Source organism: Malurus melanocephalus, unplaced genomic scaffold, assembly GCF_030028575.1.
Source record: "Malurus melanocephalus ecotype Western Australia unplaced genomic scaffold, MMel_1.1 scaffold_549, whole genome shotgun sequence".
Classification (NCBI taxonomy): domain Eukaryota; kingdom Metazoa; phylum Chordata; class Aves; order Passeriformes; family Maluridae; genus Malurus; species Malurus melanocephalus.
In genome coordinates this window covers 19,479-42,376 of record NW_026623781.1, presented here as the reverse complement: position 1 = coordinate 42,376, position 22,898 = coordinate 19,479, and the positions used below count along the sequence as shown (strand labels likewise).

The 22,898-nt window shown below is 39.0% G+C and overlaps 1 protein-coding gene across 3 annotated transcripts; it reads right to left on the bottom strand.

Moving 5' to 3' along the window:
- Positions 1 to 1,419: 1,419 nt before the first annotated feature.
- Positions 1,420 to 18,717, bottom strand: LBR (lamin B receptor). 3 transcript variants are annotated; one of them, XM_057382108.1, is made up of 14 exons: positions 18,598 to 18,717; positions 13,978 to 14,158; positions 12,246 to 12,440; positions 10,625 to 10,705; positions 10,002 to 10,179; positions 9,221 to 9,414; positions 8,425 to 8,479; positions 6,628 to 6,822; positions 5,253 to 5,356; positions 4,723 to 4,848; positions 4,458 to 4,626; positions 3,195 to 3,275; positions 2,978 to 3,100; positions 1,420 to 1,956 (listed from the first exon to the last, which is right to left on the bottom strand). In XM_057382108.1, exons 2-14 carry the CDS (start codon positions 14,140 to 14,142, stop codon positions 1,796 to 1,798), a joined length of 1,827 nt encoding a protein of 608 aa, XP_057238091.1. In that variant the 5' UTR covers positions 14,143 to 14,158; positions 18,598 to 18,717; the 3' UTR covers positions 1,420 to 1,795. The 3 variants fall into 3 exon arrangements, with proteins under 3 accessions (XP_057238091.1, XP_057238089.1, XP_057238090.1); XM_057382106.1 differs by having other exon boundaries at positions 10,625 to 10,708; positions 18,598 to 18,715; XM_057382107.1 differs by lacking the exon at positions 18,598 to 18,717 and adding an exon at positions 15,797 to 16,205 and having other exon boundaries at positions 10,625 to 10,708.
- Positions 18,718 to 22,898: the final 4,181 nt, after the last annotated feature.

Sequence of the window (22,898 nt, the reverse complement as noted above, 5' to 3'; positions counted from 1 at the left end):
TATTTTTTTTTTTTTTTTAAAAATCACATGCTAGATTTCAATTACATCAACATTTTAAAATAACTGAAAAAATTGATAAATAACATTCCAATTTTTTAGGAACACTCCTGCARGAAAGTGCAGAAGTATCTGCACTATATTTAATATTCTAATAAGCTTTTTAGGGCAACTTGTGCTATAAACCTCATGTACAAAGMGTGTGAAAAGCTCTTACTTGTGACAACAGAATAAAAGCTAATTAATTAAGCAAGAGTATTTCAGTAAAATTATTCTACTTATGAAGTAATTACCACAAGGGCATCTCATTTACAGCCAGTTAGACAAAGAACACAGCTAGTGACCAGAACACATACATTAGTTAAAAAGTCAAATATATACAAAAATATATTAGAAAGTGGTTGAGTTTAACCACAGGCTCATGTAAAAAATGTTGTTTTAAATAGCAATAGCAAAAAAATAGCTATTTCTCTATCTGCAACAGTACAAAAGGCAACACCTACATATGAGGTAGCAATGCCAAATTAAAAACAAAAAGAAACCAAAAAAGACAACTTTGGATTGAGGAGCATTTCCTATATTTTCATAGCATATCTGTCAATACAAATACTTAAATGAACACTTCAATTGTTTTAAGAATTAACTACATTAATTTACAAACCCCTTTATTCAATTAACTTTTTTTTTAAAAAAAATTACTGGAAATTGGTTTAATTACKGATTTCTCCTGTTTCTAAAAAAGCTGTTGCATTTTCAAACCCAAACACTGTACAGCAAAAAAACATGGAGGCTTTATTATACACACTTGGTAAACACTATGGTACATTAAGACTTAATTTACAAGGATCAGAATAAGCCAACTGTGGTCATTTTATCCTTTTGTCCTAATACGCAGACACTGCACATTTTGCTACCCAATATTCAATGCTAGAGGCAAGATGAGGGCTCACTACTCCCTTCCAGAGCCAAAGCAAGTGCTTGAAGTGTTTGTATCACCTCCCTTGAGGAGAGTGAGCCAGAAATATTTCYATCTACAGGGCCAGGGGTGCTGCCAGGCAGCAGCTCAGAGCTCTCCCTGGTCTGTGCTGGAACTGTCTCAACAATGTGGGAAGGGAAGAAGGGAACAGCTGTGCCCCTTCTCCCAATTCCATCCCTTTGTGCCTCCTGCAGGAGCAGGGCAGGAGGGGTCAGCTGAGCCTTCCTGACCAAAAAAAAAAAAAATCCCATTAATGAAAAGCCAGGAGGTGAACAACCCATCCGGCTGAGCTTTGCCAGCTCTGGGCATGGGACTGCAGGCCCTTCATGTGGGTCAAATCCTCTGCTTCCAGCTCCACTGACCAAAAAGACCCTGCTGCTGCTCCAACTCAGGCAACTAAATTGGATATCCCAAATTAGATGGTACGAGTAACACCAAAAAGTGAACTGGATGGAATTTCAGCATTTATTGTATTAAGAAAATAATATATTTTACATCACAGTGCTTAATTAAATGCAATAAAAAATGTAAACCCAGAATTCTAGATAAAATTTAGCTTGAAAAATTAGGGCTCAAAGAATTTGGAAAATTCACAATTTTTTTAAAATTGAAGTCACAGTCAGTTCACATAACTCACATCTTGAAGTTTGACTTGTAAATAATACCTTTGACGCACTCCAGTGTTTGGTCGGRTTTTGTTTGTTTTGGTTTTTTTTTAAAAGCCTAAATAACAAATGACCAAGTGCAAAGGTAAGAGGTATCTTTTTCTCTGCAGGGAAACTAACTGTAGCAATAATTTGCAAATCAGSCCTCTGGAGTGCTCTAGTAGATGTAAGGAAAAATGCGGTACGGGACACGCTGGCAATACCTCTCCCAGGCCAAGCCATACTTTTGCTTACAATGGTGTTCATCACGAGCCTCTCGATGAACAAGCAAGCAGATGAAATAGATCACGTAGAAATAGGGTAAAATGTGATTAAAACCTGCAAAGTGAGAAAGACAACTTAGATAAAGGACAGAAATCCAGAGATAGTAGCTATTAACAACGTGTGCTAAGCTGGTGACACACACTTGTTCAAAACGGAAGCATTTTATACTCCCAAAGCACCAAATACTCAACAGGAGAGTGCAAAAATTGTGAGGCATGCCTACATGCAGATAGGAGAAGACCGACAAACCCGTAAGAAAAAAAAAGTTAAAGATTCAATAACTACTAATTTCTCTCTCAATAAACACAAAACTGGCACATAATTTTAAGTTCTTTAGTTATCAAAACCAGATTTCCAGTTAAATCTCTGCAGTACTGAGCTGTCCCACAAAAAGTTTTATCTATTTTGGCTGCAGACATGAGTCCAGCCYTGCTCAGAGCAGAGTACTTGAATTGTGGATGAAAAGAATTGGAAATGATCCAGAAATGTGARGCTGCAGCCCAGAAAGCCTACTCTGTTCTGGGCTGCATCAARAGAAGTGCGGCAGCAGATCAAGGAAGCTGATTCTGCCCCATTAGTCTGCTCTTGAGACCCCATGTGAGTGTGCCCTGCTCTGGGTCCCCAGTAGAGGAAGAGTATTTATTAACAAAAACTTTGAAACAGAATTTCAGTCCAACTTTGATGACCTTTTTTTAAAAGTATTTCACTTAAAGTCATCCCTATATGYGTCAGCCCTTGTCTCCAAGCAAACTCCAACTTTTGAGGAACTTCAGTTGAAAGCACACTCACCAGCCTAAAAAATTTAAGTAACAACTAATTAGCAAGCAAGTCCCATGGCTATTAAATGATAAAGTGTCAGAAAGATGAGTAAAATCTATAGGATATGTCAAATCTGCAGCAAGTTAGAAAGGGTAAAATGGAAGAAAAAAATGTGGTTTTTTAGACTAATGACACAGAAATCTGCCATTCAATTGGTTCCYATCTCAAATAATTACCACTTTGCATTTCAAACCCAGTCAGATGCCAAAAAATAAAAGCATTTTTGCTAAAATCCCCTTCATTCTCAGAAACTTACCACAGGGTAGGGACCATGCTAGAGCCATGATGATGTCACCAAGATAATTTGGGTGACGAACAAAACCCCACCAACCGGTGACAAGAAGCCCTTTTCCAGTTGCAGTGGGTATAAATTTAAGATCTGTGAACAGAGTATTATTGTCAATGCAGTGATTGAAATACTACAAAGAGCCATTAAACAAAATCACAGTCTACTGAATAAAAAGTGTACTCACTGGCCAATTTGGGATCTGCTGGATTCCTTCGGAAATTGTTTTTCTGAGAATTCGAACTACGGAATATGTAATACCCAATACCTGAAAACAAATATGATTCAGTTGGCATTTTCAGTGTTTTCCAGTTTTCTCTGCTTTATAAAAGCACTTGCATGACACCTTTGCCACTSTTATTCCCTCAAGGTCTTTTCCTCAGAGGTGCACCCTGTATTTTCTGGTTCTCAGAGTTCTAACAAGATAGAAATGCCATGGGAAACCTGCACTCCAAGCTCCTGCTTGAAAAACTTAGAAAATATTTTGGAGAAGCTTTATTTTCACATCTACTTTTACATCCTGACAGTTTAATAATTTAACACTCAGTCTGAAATTCACACAAGATAATGTGATGCACTTCGTAAGATTAGATTACAGCTCTATTAGCAGCCYAGTACTTTGATACAGCACCTGCTCCATAAAGTGACCAACTCTTTACAAGATCACAATAACAGAAGAACCAGACAATGAATCATCTGGTTTTGAAATTCATATCCCCCATCATTTTCACATGTCAGCTTAAACCCGCTTTTTCCAAAGCTGTATTGAAAAAAGATCACAACATACTTCAAGTAAAGATATTAAAAAAAAAAAGTGAAGATGAAAAAATTATGTTCTATTTCTCAGTATTGTACATATAAAGTTGTAGGCCTTCTTGTTTTTTCCAAATGTTTAAATTCTTTGTCACAGCCATAAAAAATGAGAGTCTTTTTTCGGATTTTCTATCCAGATAAAAGGGACAACAAGGCTATATTGGTGGCAAATTCAAGGTTGCCTAAAGATGTGAGATCTTTTCTCAAAGCACTCAGCTTTGATGAAATAAGATGTTTTCCACTGGCATGTGTAACTATGGGCATCAGGGAAGGAGAAGCAAATAGTCATTTATCCCTAGRTTCAGTGAAGTGTAGCCAACAAGGTGCTGACTTCTTTTTTATGAAACACCCAATCACTCAGATTAACTTAAAAAGGCAACTATTAAACTCAGAATATTAAAGCACTTCTTCAACTCCAGACAGCATCCACCTAGAGATGCCTYTCAACAGAACAATTAGGTGTTCAGTCTCACCTATCCTTCATTTAYTAAAATGAGAATTTATTATGTTTTTTGTTTATAACAGTAGCCAGACAATGACTGCTACATCTGAGCTAAAGCTTCACCTCCCATCTCAAAGAAGCAAAATCAGAACTATGTTATAACCAACAGTAACAGTTACAGTTACTGTAACTTACAGTTGAGAACAGTAATTGCAGCAGCAACAGGCCAAGTGATTGTGGTTGGATGACCCACTAAGTAGAAGGCCTGCAGACTGTAGACAAATGGAACCCACACCAAATCTCCAAATGCCAACATGAATCCAAATCCATCATGGGTAATATCCATKGTAGTCAAAATAGCTTCCTAGAAACAAAGAGGAAGGAATGTAGCATTTACAAAGCTTTGTTCACTTAACATTGGAATTAGAAATGGGAACGACTTAATGAGGTTGCCATTTACCTCATTCCAAAGAGCATCCACTACATACAGAAGCTGGAAGCTGTTCACAAGTATCATGGACAGGGACGGCATACTGAGATTGTGAATCTTCATCTCAGCCAAGAGCATTGCCAAGTTTATAACAACCTAGTTTAGAAAAYATTTTATTTAAAATTTTACTTGTAAAAGCAAGGGCTCTTTTCCATTACACTACAGGACATTTCAATACAAGTACTTTTGTCCAATGTATGCATTCAAAAAAAAAAGCAAACTATTTCACAAGTCAGTTTGCAACCAATCACATTTCTGAAGCTGTATAGCTTCAACACATGAATACTTTAAAAAGTGTTTCCATTTGTCACAAAACAAGCTAGAAATTTCCTTAAAGTGAATAAAGATGGTCATGAAAAATCCAGCAATATGAAACTATTTTTCAGTACTCTTTTCCCATTTATAAATACACATCATATCCTTAAGATCAATTTTACACATAAAAAACCAAATCCTCTGTGTAATAGTTAAAAAAATAAAGTAACAGATTACTGACTCACCCAGCCAATCAGTCCTGGACGCAGCTCACAGAAGTATTTGAGGTCAAAACTGCCAATACGAGGGTTTAATTCATGTCCAGTAAAAAAATCATAAATAAAATACCCTGTAGGTAAGACACAACCTGTTAGCAATAYTCTCCMTTATATCTGCCCTTYCACCTCTCCCCATAAATAAGATATCAGTTTCCACTAATGTTCTCTCATTACAAACTCTTTTAAGCCTTTAGGTTGGCAAAGGAATTTTTTGAAGAGTATATGCAAAATACAAAGCAAAATCTACATGGTTGTATTTTAAGATACCCTAATATTTCATTTATTAGGAGAACTAACCACTTTACAAGTTCTCCCTAACACTTGTTCTTTATTTTCAGCCTTATCCTGAAGCTCACATAAGTGCCTACGAACATAATCATATGGCATTCATTAATTTTACATTTCCTCCTGTTTCACTGCTTTTGTCTGGGAGAAAGCATTCCCTTTTAGCTGTGACAATTACCTGTCMATCAAAAGAGGTGGACAGGAAGAAAACGCCATGCCCTGACTTCATGATATCTGGGACTGAGATCACAAAAACCAAGCACTTTACAGAGCAATTACAGGATGCTACTATGCCACTTAGGAGCTTATRGACTGAATCTTTTGTGTATTAAAATGAAGTATTCGAATATCCTTGGTTACACTGTTAGTCCAGCATGTTACATGTGTGAAGAGAATTTACAGATTATCATAAATTGTCCTTTTAAAAAATGTTCTAGTCTCTCTTTCTCCGTCACCCTACAGTCATTTTTAAAAGCAGTTTGATATTTAATGCTAACACACTTCTCCATCCCTCTTTYGTCCTACAAAACCATCTGTATATGATTGATACTTCCTAGCCCAGGCAATCCCTTGACTGAATCAAAATCTCTTTTGAAAACTTCATTCAGCTAACTAGATTCAAAAGCACACAGCAAGTTACAAGTTTAGGAATGCTCCTTAATTTCAACTTCTATACCTGACTTCCCACTGCCAAAACATCTATATTCTTCTGTTTTTCCTTCCATTCCCAGCTATTCCACAAAATGCTGCACTGGCAGGGGTACTATGAACCAACCTACACAAGAAGCTGAAAGCAAGGAACTGTCAGCTCTGAGGGCCTACACCAGCCAAGATATTATTGTGTAAATTGTTCCAGATAATCCARCTAACATTTAAAGCGATTTGCAGAATCTGAGTGAGAACGAAAATATGCCATTTCATTTGCAACATTATACTGGTACAAAGTAAAAGTTACAGTATTATAATAACCAGCCCTAAATTTAGCCTTTAATTTGTAAAAATATTTGAAACTATAGCAAACAAGTGGAAAGAAATTATCCAAAATGCTCTAACTCACCAGAATTTCCACCTGGTGCTAATTCTTCCTCAGGTGCTCTCAGGGATCGAACATACAGATAAATGCTCAGTGCCAAAGAAAAAGCTGCAGCTGACACAGCAAACTGTATGAAGTGATCATACAAATAATGAAGTTCAAACTGAAAATACATCAGCGCTCCAATAGCTGCAGCAGTCAAAATAAAAGCATAAAACCCTAAAGGATATAGAAGAGAGACATATTAGTAAAAAAAAAATAAAATAACCATTTATCATCCTACCAAATCCAACATTTCCATATTTTTAGTTCTTAAAATATTTATCCATATTCCAGTAACATCTTGGACATCCCATGCTTTAAGTTCAAACCGGGCATAGCAAYATAACCAAAAGCTCTAAACCCTGAAACTGCTCATCAAAAGGACAAGAGGCAGGAACACTCCAAATGTTTCCCCACTTTTTATGACATTGTCGTAGACATATTTCAGATTGTAGTGGAAAAATAGACTCTGACACTACTAATGGATAATGACAGCAGGCCACAAAACCTTATCTGTGGGACAGCTCAATCATATTTTCATCTTTGAATTATCTTCACATATACCTTGATACAGATAGCAGTAATTAAAGGATCAAAATAACTATCAAATCAAAATTTGAACACAAAAATTTGAAAGTATAAAATCAGGCAAAATGGACTCATGCTCAAATACGAGCAGGCAGTTCTCAGCTGCTCTCAGCTAGGCACCTTCTATAGACCCCTTCACAGGGGTTGAGGTYAGAAGGTCCCTGCAGAGCTCATCTGGCTAATGCTTCCTAATGTTCARACGGAACCTCCTGTACTTCACTTCGTGCTCACTGCCTCCTGTTCTGGTCATTTACCTYTCCTCAAGAAGCCTTTTAAATCTGTTTTGAAAATTAGCCTTTGAAACAACAAGATGGGTACTTCTTAAAAATCCAAATGATGCAGATTATTTCCTCCCTTTATCAGAATGCAGAAATTGCAGCACTGTGGCATGACTAAAGAAAAAAGCCAAAAACCAAGAAAGGCATGTGACAGCCTCAACGTGACTCGCTTTTGCAGGATGGAATTCACCTTGTTCCTATTATTTACAGCCCTATTCTAACTTTTAAATAGTGCAGCCTACTAGACTATGACAARACTCAGCTTTTTCATKTARTATTTGGATTTCACTACCACCAAAYAGTGTCCTTGAGCTGACTATAATCAAATAGCCAGTCTGGAATATCTACAAGGCACCAAAGACACCTTCCTGTTTAAGCCTGAAAAAGCAGGACTGCTGATGCATAGACCTAGATGAGAAAGTTGTCTTATTCACAGGAATTGAAATCAGTTCTAATTAAGGACTCAGAACTGTTCTTTGATAGGCAGGAAGAAAAATATCTTAAATCAGTTACAACATACTTATCAGTCTGTAAATCAGAGACATCCAAGATGATGCAGACATACGAGATAAGATTTCTTCAGATCACTCCTCCTGCACAGTCCTTGTTACCTGAGCATCACTAGCCTTTTCAATAGACAACTCCCTGTTTGGCAATTATGCAAGGAATATGACAGGAGTCACCAGATACAGATCAGGTGCCTTGTATAGTGCAATGTCTTGCTCCTGGGGCACTTAGATTCYGATGACTACTAAGCAGCTTTTTCCAAGAAAAGGCTCATCCTAGTTTATCAAAGATTTCCAGCAGTTACAGATTGGAAGATGAGYCTTTCATCATCTGTATTTTATAGTRCTGAGCACTGCAAATCACAAGGTGGAACCAATTTTAGAACAGAAAACTGCAACATGCTTACCATTTATCCGGTACTGCAGTTTCCTTCCATTGGAAAGGGGCAGGCCTTCTACAACCTAGGAAGAAGAAAAYATTAGTGTTCAACAAAATATTTTCTGTGGGCCCTGCAGGGGAGGAAAGCCAAGCACAACTWTGCCAGAAGGACATTTGGTCAAAGCAACCAGCTGGATACACACAAACCTGAAGCTCATGCATTGTTCTAAAAACATACTCTGGATAGCAAATGAGAAAGATTAACAAACAAAAACATTTTTAAAAATAAATCTCTTTAAAATCAGCCTGAAAAAAGCAGAAGTCCTCTAGTGATTGTAAACACATAAAGCAATAAAACATGATTGACTGATCCACTTAAGAGTGTCATTTCAGCATCGGCCAGTAACACTCAAGTCACAGAAGAGGGAAGGAGAGCATCTGCCTGATATGCATTTGGCTAGAATGGTTTACAGCTTCCCAAAACGCCACATATCCATAAGAAATCAAGTATCAAAATAATCTGTGAATTTAAGTCAGATACGTAAAAGTCTTCTAGAATTCTACCAAGTRAAGTTTATCCACACTTTGACCTAATGCCTGTATCATGCCTTCTGCCTTCTTTACTGAAAGACCCTGAAATGCAAAAATTCATAAMCAGCTGTGCTGCTTTAAGTTTACAGAAATCTGCAGCAGCCATATTCCAGTTTATTATTAAAAACTCATTAAATTGCTTTTAAATTCAATGCATTTAGAACATACTCCACCTTTCAGCCTAACACACAAATTAATTGCCCATAAAGAGCTAATTGCTCCCAATAGCCTACCTTTCCAACTGGCAGCAAGTAGAACACAGCTTGAAGGAAAAACCACAGAAGATAGATACCGAACACCCTCCCCTCCCAAAGACTCTCAAGTGCTGGGAGAGSAGGGAAGTTCAGAAGACTTGGGTCATCTTGTTTGCACATCAACAGCAAATATAATACAGTAGCAGGCAGGAAAAGTATCATCATGAAGGACCCTGTAAAGGGATATCATGGCATGTTAAAAGGCAAGCAGAGAAACAAAAAAAAACCCCTAGTTTCAATCCCACTAAAGGTCAGTATGAAGAGGAAGCTGTCATTGTCCACTCCTGAACAAGACAGCAGCAATCCCCATCATGTAACAGGACAGAGACATTCTTCACACTCCCATACAAGGTCATCTACCAAAGGATCATATCCACAGCGTCCCTTTAAAACTTATCAAAACACTGTATAAAGAATGCTTTACTGTCAAGTTCAAAGCACCTAAGTTTAGAAAATGTAAAAACTTTGCTGGTTATTCTTAAATTTAATCTAGAAATACTTAGATCTCATTGTGCAAGGCATGGCACAAGATCTTAATTGCATTTCACATAAGAACCAAATGCAATAAAGGTTTTTTGACTGCAACCAAATCAAGTGAAAAACGACCATATTATTATTTTAAGTTCTGCAGCCAAGGTCCAAAAATTGGAAAAACAGTTCTTGACATGGCAGTATCATCAACAAGTAAAAAAAGTACCACATTAAAAAACGTAACAAAATAGAGCAAATTTTCAACTATTAAGACAATTTGCACACATACCAATTCTTCCTCCAAACTCCAGCTCCTTTGTTTTTGATGGTACTTTCTCAACTGGTTTTACTGCCAAAAAAGTCTTTTTCTCTGAATAAATCTCTTCTTTTTTCTTGTCATCTTTCCTTGAACGCAAGCTGTACTGCTCAAGCACACGCTTGACTTCCAGGTCTGGTTTTAACTTTTGCTGTGAATGAATAAAAGTAATTTAGCAAAAAGATTCCCAGTGATTTGACTTTATTTTAGTCCAATATTTTATATTTCAGAGGACATTATTCACTGTTATAAAACATCAACACACAATGTCTTCTATACAGTWCTTAAGTTTATCCATTCACATAAAGAGACTGCTAAAAGCAGCCACTGCAATTAGGCCACGATTACAGACCAGCAGCAGYTCCAGTAAGGATCATCCATTCCCACCCTCCCACCTTCCCTTCTGCCATAAGTCTAGGCATTAGCTAACAATCAGGACTAAAGAAAAAAATATTTTGTCTGTAGCAAACTTAYTTAACYTCTAAGTTTTACTGCCTTCTATTTCTGCTTCATTATTGTATTGCCCTTTTATAGGAATTTCTGAGAGCTAAGCTAAGAATGTGACAAAAACCTAAGAGCAAATTCRGTGTTCCTACCTCCAAGATGATACAGGACGTGTCATTTTTTTCTGTGCTTTCAGGCTCACCATTGTACCTTTTGGTGTTATTCTCACTTGGCTTCTGGTTAAAAGAAGAAACAGTTWAAGCTTTCGGAAAATAACAGCTACRTGAAGAGCAACTATGTAATGAGTAATTAAGAACACTATCTAGGTTTTTTTTTGTCAACTGGCTACTTTTTTTAATAAATAGTGGAATTAAGATACGATACAGCTTCCAAGTTATTTTAACTCATCATTAGCAACTGCCAAGTACAAAATACATGTCTATTTAGTAGTGCCATTAGACAAGCAGACGAAACTTCAGTGCCCTATACATGGCACTGCTCTGGAGGAGTAAAAGCTCCGTTTTCCATTAAGCATCTTTGAAGAAACAAACTCTCTTTATAAAGGAATAAAAATTCCTTTAATGGGTGTAGCTTACACAACTCTAAGAGACATGACTGGTATGTTTTATTTGAACTGAAGTTTTGTTGAAAAGAACCCAGTCTTTCCAGTCATACAGCAGTGAACATATCAATCTTACTCTTCAGTCAGAAGCCAGAACAAACCCACCAAAGATATTTTAGTCCTTTTATTCCAAAAGGTTAAAAATACTAAAAGTTAAGTGTAGCTGGCTAAAAAACTTAAAACCAGCTTATGATYCACAGGCATTGGATCACACAGCTCAAAGAAGTTCACTGGAAAACAAAACCCACAGCTATTTCAGTGCCAAAGAGTAGCACTTTATTAAATCTACCTATATAGTTTATATTAATCTGGTTTGGTTTAGCTGAAATCTGACTAAACCCTGTCTACTTTCAAAAGATCAGCAGAATKCATTTCTAGTTCAAGGGACTGTGTCTCAGAAAAGTGAGAAGCCAGCTCAAGGGCACAAGAGGCAGCAGAAATGCTTTTTGTCTCTTCATAGAGAAACATCACCTCTTCACTTACAGATTACCAGAGCTGTTTTTAGCATTCAATCATCACAAAAATGCTAAGAACAAACRTAATAAATTTTAGTTAAACATCACATATAGGTAAACTTAGAAATCCTTATGGATTAGTTTTTATAATGAAACCAGTTTTGTAATATTATCCATCAGCAGGGCCATATTTAAAGATTCCATACTGCATGCCCTCCACTACTACTCTCATAATGCGTATATGATAACAGAACTCATGTTATTTTAAATCCTAATACCTACCTGCTATGTGCCAATTAACACATCTAAAAGTAAGCTTATTTCCTTTGCCCATTTCACAAGCAGAAGCACATGGTTAATATAACTTCAACTTGAAAATATAAAAATATCTGTGTTTGTTTGGATTCTGAGAACTTCACAGTATCACCAAATTCAAATGGAACATTATAACCTTGGTTTACCCCTCAAGAACTTCCTCCAACTTTGCTAGAAGTTAGAAACCCTATTCTCAAAGAAAAAAAGGCAGTTTTGAGCTACACTTTTGCAGGTAATTGTGTTGTCTGGGGAACATGAACTGCAACTGGCTTTTACAATGATAAACCCAGTAAACATAAAATCAATCTTTCACAAACAGCTAAAACTTGTTTAATAAAAATCCAGCAGACCCATAGACAAAAAAACAAACAAAACTAATACCAGTAGAGCTAAGCTGGTTTCTTGAATGGTTTTCTTTTTGTCATCTTTGTGTTCTCTGCTTTGGGAAGCAGAGCGACGTCTGCCTTTTGCTGGCCGACCAGGAGACCGGGATCGAGAGCGAGATCTGCTGCTACTTCTTCTGGAAGGAGAACTGGAAGAAGACTGGCTCTTCCTGGGCTTGAATGATGACTGCGACTAAAAGATGGAAAGAAAACAAAATCTTATCTATGTCCCAAAGGATAATTTTAGAAACATAGGGTTTTTTTGTGCKGAGGACTCTGGCATAGTTCTACAGATCTGTCTCATATTTCCTTTACTGATGCTGTACAAAAGCTGTCAAGAAAGAGCAAATGCAGCATCCTCATTTTGCTGGCAGTTCCCAAGCAATCCTGTTCCAAGTCCAACTGCTGCTAACAATTCCTGTCAAAGCTATAGAAATCAGGCTGTGGATATAAGCTACCAAGCTGCTAAGCACACCACCCTCTCAATCCCCTGCAAAAGGAAAGGAACTGAGCGCTATCTCAAGCCCTCACAGACTGCTCTCACTTCCAGTAYTCAGCTTTATGAATGCACTTGACATAGCAAGGGGTCATCATCTGTGTGAGGCAACACAGAGCAAATCAACACTAAAAAACCCAAGTCAGCCTAATCAATTATATGTGAAAACTACTTTAATGAACAGTTTGCTCCAAAAACACTGCTTAATTTCTCTGTGAAATCTATAATGCTGATTTTCCCATGTAAAATTTCCACAATACAACTTTTATAACGCACAAATATTTCATGACAAAGAAAGGCATTTCCCAGCTTKCATCTGTTAACCTAGAAGCTGGAAGTAACAAGTCACAAAGTCCTGAAGCAGTGAAAATGTTGCCTACTTCAAGGCAGAAACATTTTGGTTCTGAAATAAAAGGTCAGTTACTGGGCATGCACACTGCCACCAAGAAGTGACAATACAGCTCACATAAAGACACACAAGCCAGCTTTAAACTTAGGCAGGTTTCAGAAGAGGCCACAGACAACAACAGTGAACACTCACACAGGTTTTCTTCCTTTTCCATTATTCATTTTCAACTGAAACTTCTACACAGTTTTAAAGGTCATTATTAGTAACACAAAATAAAATAATAAAGAAATGTGAAGAGGAAGGAATGTGCTTGTAAGACAAGAACCTTTCTCCAGAGTTTCTAACTGCCACAAATACAGCAAAATACCTCATGAAGTTTTTGAGGACTGAAAACAGTACAAGCTATTTCCACATGTTTTGTGTCTGAAGAGCACATGGTTGTAAGTTTACAGTTTTGCACTATTTATATTTACAGTGACACCTAACTGCATGTTCCCATTTGTTTTCCAACTTTCTTAAGAGMTGGAAAACCATCAGATTAATATCAGCCCACTGATTACTATCTTTATAAGGCACCCAAAACGATTTTTCAMGACAAATCATGCTACAGAGTTCCTGAATGATCAGACTTTGTGTTCCTCAAAAACATTACTTTTTTTCAACACAAATAAAACAATCATGATACTTGAAAGATGGGGTCATTCTGAACTTCTATTTGAGATGTTATATAAGAAGAAGCTTTTATTTAGCACCAATTCCTTGAAGACACAGTTAAAACAAACTTCTAAAATGACTACCTAGTCACAAGCTGTACCTYCAGCTACAGCATAAAATCAGTATAATCTTCCTTTAGAAGTACTGATAAATAAATACATGTGTACTCACCCTTAATTCACTTTCTTTCAATGCCAGTTCAGTGCCATCTTTGTACTTCACAGTATAAAGATGAGCAACATCATCATAACTGGTCACTTGTACTTCATAGTACAGGACACTTCCTGGCCAACGGCCCATCACCACCTCGCCATCAGCAAACTTCCGGCTTGGCATTTTCCAAAGAGAATCCCTAGAAAATAAATCAGTCACTCATAAAATGATAGCTAAACATTAGGTTCCATTTTCCCCTACTCTTTCTSTATCATTTAGGCTGGAAAGGGAAAACTTWAAACAACGCTGCACTTTATATAGGCTGWGTGATAAGAAAACAGCAATGATCTCTTTTACAAATCAATAGCAGACAGAAGAAATCGCCTTAAAATAGAGAGAAAATTGAAGCTGAATGCTCTGGAAAAAATGTTCAGATAGAATAGTACTGAAATATGATAYACAATCTTCATCACCAGACAAAGCACATATTTGACTAAAATTTTAATATAACACAGCTCATCTTATCTAGAGGGAAATACAAATTACATGGTATTTAAGTGTCCTCTAACACCTCTCTTCCTGTGGTTCTACAAAAATTACTGCAGTGATGATTTCTAAATATTAAATTTAAACATCCCAAATCACTTGAACATTTAAAGACATATTACACACTTTCTTCAATTTATTATGACAAACATTCAAAAGTTAGGAAACCTCAGAATTTAGCCTTTTCTCTGGGTTGAATGTTTTCTCTTTTCCAYCTATTTAGCACAAGGGGCATAATGCCTTTTTCCAGGGGTCCAYGGGAAAACAAAGCACAGCATCAGAACAATCACATAGTAACCTGAAAAACTGAATTCTATCCCTGTCTGCACCKTAAGGCTTTTACTTGATATTAGCAAAACACAGTGTGACTATTACCCTTGGTTCACCACACCAGATACTGGATAAAAACCACATTTACAAYTTAGAGAAAGCCATTTTCAAATGTAAAGTCCTGCAGAATTGTTTGCAAARTGCTTTGTATTATGTCACTGCCTTCTGAAAACAGRTGTCCAAAGCAGAATATACTTTTAACYTCAATGTATCAAGTGAGGCTACCTTAAAAGTCTAAGGCAAAATATACACTAACATATGCACTGACACCATCTGTACAATGAACACAGTAACTCAGAGTGGATGGCAGAGACAGGGACAAAACACAAACCACAAAACGTCGGTGTCAAAGCATTTTAACTTGTTTGCTTTATAAATAAGGTGTGAAGCCATACAAACTAAGGTGAAAACAACAATTTAACTAGATATTTAACCATTATACATTAACTAGTGTGCAGTGAAAAGATAAGAGACCATCGAACACTGGGAATGGGGCTCAATGAGTTTTTTCAATCAACATTCATTGTAGCATTCTCTGATGCTACAGCTGCTGTTAAATTTTACACCTGTGTAGCTCTCCAAGTCAAAAACAAMAMAAAAAAAAGACTCAACAGAATTCCCCCATATGCATTTTACCACTAATATTCCAAACTGCTTCAGAACAGAAACATCTGGCCATCTCCTTTACTGTATAATATTTGAAGGAGAGAAAAACATAAGCTTTATAATTTAGTTTCACACTCACCAGTTAAAAAATTATCAGAGTCCTAGTCTATGCTTCTATGCACATGCTATTCCATCTCTTCTGCCTTCTAACTAGTGTTTCTTGAACCAGTTTCTTGTCTTATTCCTTCTGAATTACCACTACTCCGACTTTCTTTTATCCCATCTTAACTCCTTCAAATTTACAGCCGTGTTTCTGACAACTTCCACATTTTCACCTCAAATTCTCCATTCTCACCTTACTCCCTGCCTTGGATTCYCTGTGGGTTTTCTGCCGTTTCTGCYCTTGTTCACCAAACCAGTTCCAGTTCCTCTTCATCACCTTTACCTAAATTTGATATTAATCTCAGTCTTTGTCTCCTCATGCAGTTTTCTCACCCAAAAGACAGCTCTGTAGGAGACCCACGCCTACTACTGCTCTTTCCCTGGCCTCTTGCAGTCAGAGCTTCTTCCTTCTCTTCCATAAATAGTCTAAACACCGGAGCTCCACCGAGTCACTCAGAGCTTTCACCAGATGTCATAGCCTGACTTCATTTCCCTTCTGCTGCTGTACTTCCGACACCACACCATCTGTTTCTTCTCTTGACCTGCAGCACCTCAGGCATCATCTGTAAACTGGGAGTCTGACCAGGACAAAGCTGGCAGATCCTATGACAAAGTTGTAGGAAACTGAATCTTTGAAGGGCAAATCCTTTTTAAAAAGGGAAACATTTTTTCATGAATTGTTACTAAGGGCATGTATACTGATTTTTACAATTTGTAATAACCACTTCAAAATTTAGATATCATTTCATAGAACAATAAAATGCAATTCACTGCCAGATTCCAAAACCCAGCAGTTTTGTATGCAAACATAAYGACAGCCCAAAGGAAAGGTAACTTGATGATTTAATTCTTGTGAAAGGCAGAAAGACCTTCCCCCTAYCTAACCTTGTTCTTAAAAGGAGCTGAAGTTGGTTTCAAAAAGTTGGAAAACGTGGCTGAAGAACCTGTACCTAAATCGATGTAATTCAGTCTGAGGCAGGTATCGCTGATACGAAATTCCAAAATAATAAATAAATAAACTTAAGCAAGTCGACATATYTTCCAATTCAAAAGTAATGAACAATCTTGGGAATGGGAAAACATGTATTTTTTAAATATTTTCTTTAAATATTAAAGCTTAATAATAAGACATTAAACAGTAAAACATTTTCCAAAGAGAATCCCTAGAAAATAAATCTGTCAGTCCGTATGACAGCTAAACATTAGGTTCCATTTCCCCCTACACTTTCTGTATCATTTAGGCTGGAAAGGGAAAACTTAAAACAACTCTCTACTTTATATAGTGTAAAGTCTGTGTGATAAGAAAGCAGCAATGATCTCAAATACTAAAAGATACTGAATATTAAAAGTATCTTCTTGCCCTATCAAAAATAACCACTTTGTTCTGTACCGCAGTGCCTCCTGTGAGGGTAAGGTCTGCAACCCTCATTCTTTATATCTCACTTCAAAAAGCTGCACCTTTTAAAGGCAGCCTTCATCTGTTCAGATAACAAACACAAYTACTGGCATCGAGAAAAGACAGGAAGTCTTTCAAAACAAATACAGTTTAGAGATTACATTTTTAATTTACTGCTCTTTCAAGCTCTACACACCCCTGATAATTTTCATGGTATCAGGTGGCATCAGCCCAATATTCCCACTAGCTCTGCACAAACTTCGGAATTCACAGGGCTTCAAAATATGAATCCAAAGATTATTTCATATGACAAATCTTATACTGTACAGACACCTGATTGCAAGTTTAGTCACTTACTCAGGAGATAAAATTTGTGTTTTCTAAACCGTTACTGCTTTTCTTTAGGAATCCAGAGATTAAAAAAATTAATCAAAAGGACTTTGCATCCTATACCAAGCCAAGCCAATTAATGCAAATCTCCCTGGAGCTTAAAAGTTGGCAAAGAATAGAAGTTTCTGCTGAGTCAAACACGAATGAAAAAATTTAAAAGAAACTTGGCTGAGAAACGTATTGCCCCATGCATGCAATTCTGGTCTTCTTAATGACTCTCTCATTAGATATGTGGAAAGATATTTCATTGTGAAGAAAGTGATGTATGTTAGCTTGTAGCCACGGGAGACCATACCCCATCAGCAGAAGTAAGGGTACAGTTTCAAGAATAAATAAAACTAAACAAGTTTTCCCTCTTAGAAGAGCAGGGCTCACACATACTCAGCGATTCCACTTAYTAATTCTAACATCTCATCACTGTTAGATAACGTTTTGGAAGTCAGAGGAGGGAGCCAGTTCAGTGCAAGAAATGCAGGAAAATAATGAAAACACTGACAGTCAAAGCTAACAATTCGCCGCAAGTTACCACTGAATTCACCAGAGACTGAGCTGTGCAAGACCTTTTCAGCATCACCATTACTCTCTCCACATCTCTAGCTCTTCACCTTCAGAACGGCGGAGGCACCCATCCCTGTCCAAACCAAATTAACTTCACCACTTRAAAACAAGCACAAGTAAGYCTCGAGGTAAAAATAACAACCCATCAACCTCGCGCTGGAAATCGMGGATCTTCCCTTTTGAGAGGCTTTCTACCGGAAAAATCGCGAGCGGAGGGCACAGGGCAGGAACTCGGACTGGCGGGCAGGGCCGGAGCGCGGCGGGGCGGTGTTGACAGGAAGGGCCCCACGTGCCGGAGGAGGCCCGGCCCCTCGGCCCCGCCCCGGTCGCGCTCGCGGTCCGGGCCTGGCGCGGGGCCTCCGCTACGGGGGAAGGGAGGGGCCGCACCGCCCCTCGGCGGCCTATTCCCGCTCGGAGCCCGGCGCGGCGGAGCCGAACAAAGCGGAGGCGCTCGGCCCCGCCACCTCCGGGGCCCCGAGCGAGGAATCCGCGCCGCTCGCCCGCCCGCCGAGAGCGAGGCCSCAGGGCGGCCGCAGCCATCGGTCGGAGCGCTCCCGCCGGAAAAGCTGCGAAGGGAAAGCTGGGGGAGGGGGCGGGGGAGGGGGGAGAGTGGGAGTATCCCGGCCCGCGCGCGCCGCCGTCGCCGTTACCTGCGCCCGCCCGCGCCGGGCCGGGCCGGAGGCGGTTCCGCGGAGCGGCGGGAGCGGGGCCCGAGCGCGCGCCGCTCTCCGCTGAAGGGAACAACCGCCCCGCCGAGCGACGGTTACGGCCGCGCGCACGGCCCCGCCCCCTCATCCCGCCCGCCAACCGCGCCCATTGGCCGGGACGCGCCGTTTGAATCGCGGGGTGGCCGCGCCCCATTGGCTGCCCCGGCGATGGCGCGGTCCGCCCTCCCYGCCCTGGGGCGCGCGCCCGGCCCCGCCCCGCCGCGGCGTGAGGGGAACGGGGGGGGAGGGGGCGCTCTGCTCCTCCGCCTCCCCTCACGGAGCCTGATGGGGAGAGGGGAGGGAGAAAGGGGCGGAAAGGTCGCTGTCGTGTAGATGGGGGCAGGCTCGGACCGCCTGCGCCACACAGGCCCCGCCGCCCGTGGTAAACAAAACCGAGGGTTTTGTTTACGGAGCATCCGCGGCGCCGAAGGCGGCGAGACCGCGAGTACTCCTACGCTGGCCGGACAACCTTCTGTGTTYCCTCCAGCTCTGCGCCTCCAGCACTCAAATGACAAAAGATGGTAAAAATRCCGAAAAACAACATCCCCTCTCGCTCAAAAAGAAAAAATGGGCAAAAAGCCGAGGTGGCGAGGCAGCAAGCGAACAACAGGCTGTGCTCCCTCCAACACTAAACAAAGCCAAAATGTAGTAAAAATGCGGTAGAAACGCACTGAAAACGCCCGATTTTCTCAAAGAAAAATACCGCCAAAAAAAGGAGGGGCGGCTTTTGAGGCGGTGAGACCACAAGAGCTTCTACACTGACAGAACAACAGGCTGTGCTCCCTCCAGCCCTGCACCTCGACAAAGCCAAAATGTGGTAAAAATACGGTAATAAAAGTGGTGTAAAATCATCCCCCCCCCCAAAAAAAAAAAAAAAAAATTCAAAGGGGGCTAAAATCAGCAGGGTGTGGTGTGGTTACCCCTGTGCTTTTGGGGCAGGTTTTCCATTAAGGCCATTAAAGTTCCTGGCAAAATTTTGAAATCAGGAAGGCTAAGCAATACTTGAGCAGGCAGAAGCGGAATGGGTTGTGAAAAAGTTAGCAAATTGTCCTTAATCTTGAGGTTTAATGTTCAAGTAAGTTCTTTCAGCGTTAGTATCTTGTAAGTAGTGAAATGCTTTAAGAGAGAAATACAGACGTTTTTGTGTTTGTGCAATCTTTATGAACCTCCCAAATTTTCTAAATTTGGCTAACAAGTGATACTCTGTCCTAATAAAGCATTCTAAATGAAGGAAAATTCCCTAAAGACAAGACCATCATTGTCTCATGGAGAAAACTGTCTGTGCCATGCAGACACAGCAAAAAATCTCACATAAAAGAACCCTGAAACAACAACAGCAACATCACCATTAAAAAAAAAGAACCAACAAAACCTCCCAAAAAATCAACAACAATAAAAATTRAATGAAAAACCACAGCCAAAAATTGACAGATGTAAACAGGCCCCATGGTAGCCATGAGCTCAACTTGTTTGAGATTTAATTGTTGTTGTTGGTTTGTYTATTTGTTTTGGAATTTAAGTTTCAGCTATAATGTTTAAGCTAGGAGTATGGCAATTTTTTTCCTCTAAGTGATCACAGGAGATGGGCCTTCCTGGGTGAATTTTTAAAATATAGCTATTTTACTATTTATTCTGCTTATTTTACCCTTGATTTTTTTTAATTTTTGCGAGGATTTTTTTTTTAATTGCATTTTGTATCTCCCCTGTTTTTGTACCTAAGAGACCCAGTTGTATTTTGTCATGCATTCAATGTATTTTTTACTACATGATGCAGTAAAAGGTGTCTAAAGGAGATTAAAAGTTACTCAGACCAGAGTAATGTGTAGGCATAGATTTTAATAAATGCAGTTAGGAAAAAATTGTTCTTTAGCTGTGTTAAAGCAATCAACTTTATTAGAGASATTTGATAATTTACTACACAAAAGAGTGCAAGTGAAGCTTGATTTCTGGCTTCTGATAATGAATATTTTGATTTCAGCTAAGATTTGTGCTTTATTTACTATTGCACAGTTTACAGCTATGATGTTGAGAACTGTTTTCAGCAGTTCAGTCTAAATTGCAGCAGCTATTGCTTAAAATGAGCCTGCTTCATTTTGCTGGCAGCAGAGGCCTACAATTAATGTTTAAATATGAAGGGTTTCAGTTTGAAGTCTTGTTTAGAGAATAAACTTGCCTTCAAATGAATGGTTTGGGTTTGGGATTGCTTACTGAACTTGGATTAGAAACCCCTTGGGCCACTAAGAATTGTTTATTACAATTCTTCTAGTGATAATTGGTATGGATTTGAGAGATYACTTCAGAAATACTTGTGGGACCATCACTGGACAGCTATTAAATGGGAMAAATGTGAAATGCAGTCAGCGCCAGCACCATCAAAATGATATTACCTGTGCATTGCTGCAAGTTAACTCTGAAATTGGCYAAGATCTACATAAAGCATTTCAATCCCACAACATAAAACTGAGAAAATAATTCTCTAGGCTTTCATTTTAATGACAATCCCAGAATCATCAAGGTTGGATGGGACCTTCAAGATCCTCTAGTCCAGTTGTCACCCCAGCACCACCATAATCATCCTGAGCCTTGAAAGGTTGCGAAAACCTAAAGCTGCCAACACAAGAAGGTTGAGGAACCTTATGATAAATTGCTTTAGCAGAGGCTACAGGGATGGGTGGGGTAATAAGCTTCTGTTTCCTCTCCTGATAGGCTTTTTCTTCAGTGGAAGAAAACACCCATAAGACTCATAGTAAGGTGGTGGTTTTAATAGTCTCTTAAACAACCCACGTATTCATATATATTCACATATATATATAAATGTATATGTATTTGTATGTGTATGTGTATATGTATATGTATGTGTGTATGTGTGTGTGTGTGTGTGTGTGTGTATATGCTTGCTCTTTCTTCTTCTCTCTAGCATTGTATTTGATCAAAGCATCCCAGCCTGTCCAGTGAAGATAATCCACTTTTTTTTGCAAGAGTGGAGGAAAATTCCTGGCTGGCAGCTGCGTTCCTGACATGCAACCGAGCACTTACCTGCTGCAGCCAAGTAGGTGATGAAGAACATATGCACTGTCTGTGTCACGCCACAAAGCAAAACCTGCAAGGAAAGGCAAACTGAATTCTGCATGTGGACAAAAAACATYTCCTCTCTGCTTCTCAAAATGATGTTGAAAAACCAATGACAATCCACTTCTGAAAGTTGTTGTGAGGGTGCTGAGGCACTTTGAGAATTGTTTTCGTTAGTGTATGCATTTTTTCAGTGATAGAATGGTTCTTAATAAAGGAGCAGGAGATTTGGGATTAACCTCTGAATGTTACCTAACTAAATCAATAAAGGTTTTGTTTGCACAGACCTCAATAAGGCCGGGATTCCACCCTTGACCATAGAAAAAGTTTCTTGTTTTATATTCCTTTATAATGTATTGAATTGGAACTTCAACCTACCTGTAAAGGCAGTCTGCTAACAAACAGTGCTACTCTGGGCAAATTAATTGAGCGCTTGCATTCTGGGAAGTTTTACACAATGTTTATCTTYAGAAACAGCTTTAAAAAAATACTCAAGGCTATCAGCCATGCTGGGCTCAGCAATAAGAAGAGGGACAGATACTCCAAACTGACTCCACTTCTCTAAACAGGAGAAGGAGGRAAAAAAAGCATGTTGGAACTTTGATCTCCACAACAGTGCAACAAGTTTCCTTTCTGTATTGTATGTGAATTTATAAATAAGACTCATTATTGACTAAGGGAAGTTGATGCAATTCTCCAAGAAATGGGTCTTGAGATAAGACTTTTAGCTACTGTGTCTTCTGCTGGGCTGCTTACCTTGCCATTTCTGCAGCACGGCTGTTAAATTACTCTAGCAGAAAGCCCTCARAACACTCATGAAGGCTTACAGAAAACATAGACTACAGGATTTCCAAGTATTTGTAAGATGRATATATTTCTATGGGCAAAGGTATGTGCTTAAAAGAGTTGTAAATGTCTAAACAGAAAGTGGCTTTAATTCTAGAGAAAKATAGAAAACTTTAAATTTTAAAGGGATTATTCTGAATACAGAGAAAAGCCACTTTCATSACCTAGGTACTCGCTGACTCACAAGCAGTTTCCCAGAAAGCTTTTGCTTTTAAACCTGTATCCTCAGTCTTCAGAAGGAGGTTACAGAGCAGAGTGACTTCTGCAGGGATCTCCACAGGTTCAGACGGACAGAACATACCTTCCCCCCATTCCTGGGTAACAGCCTG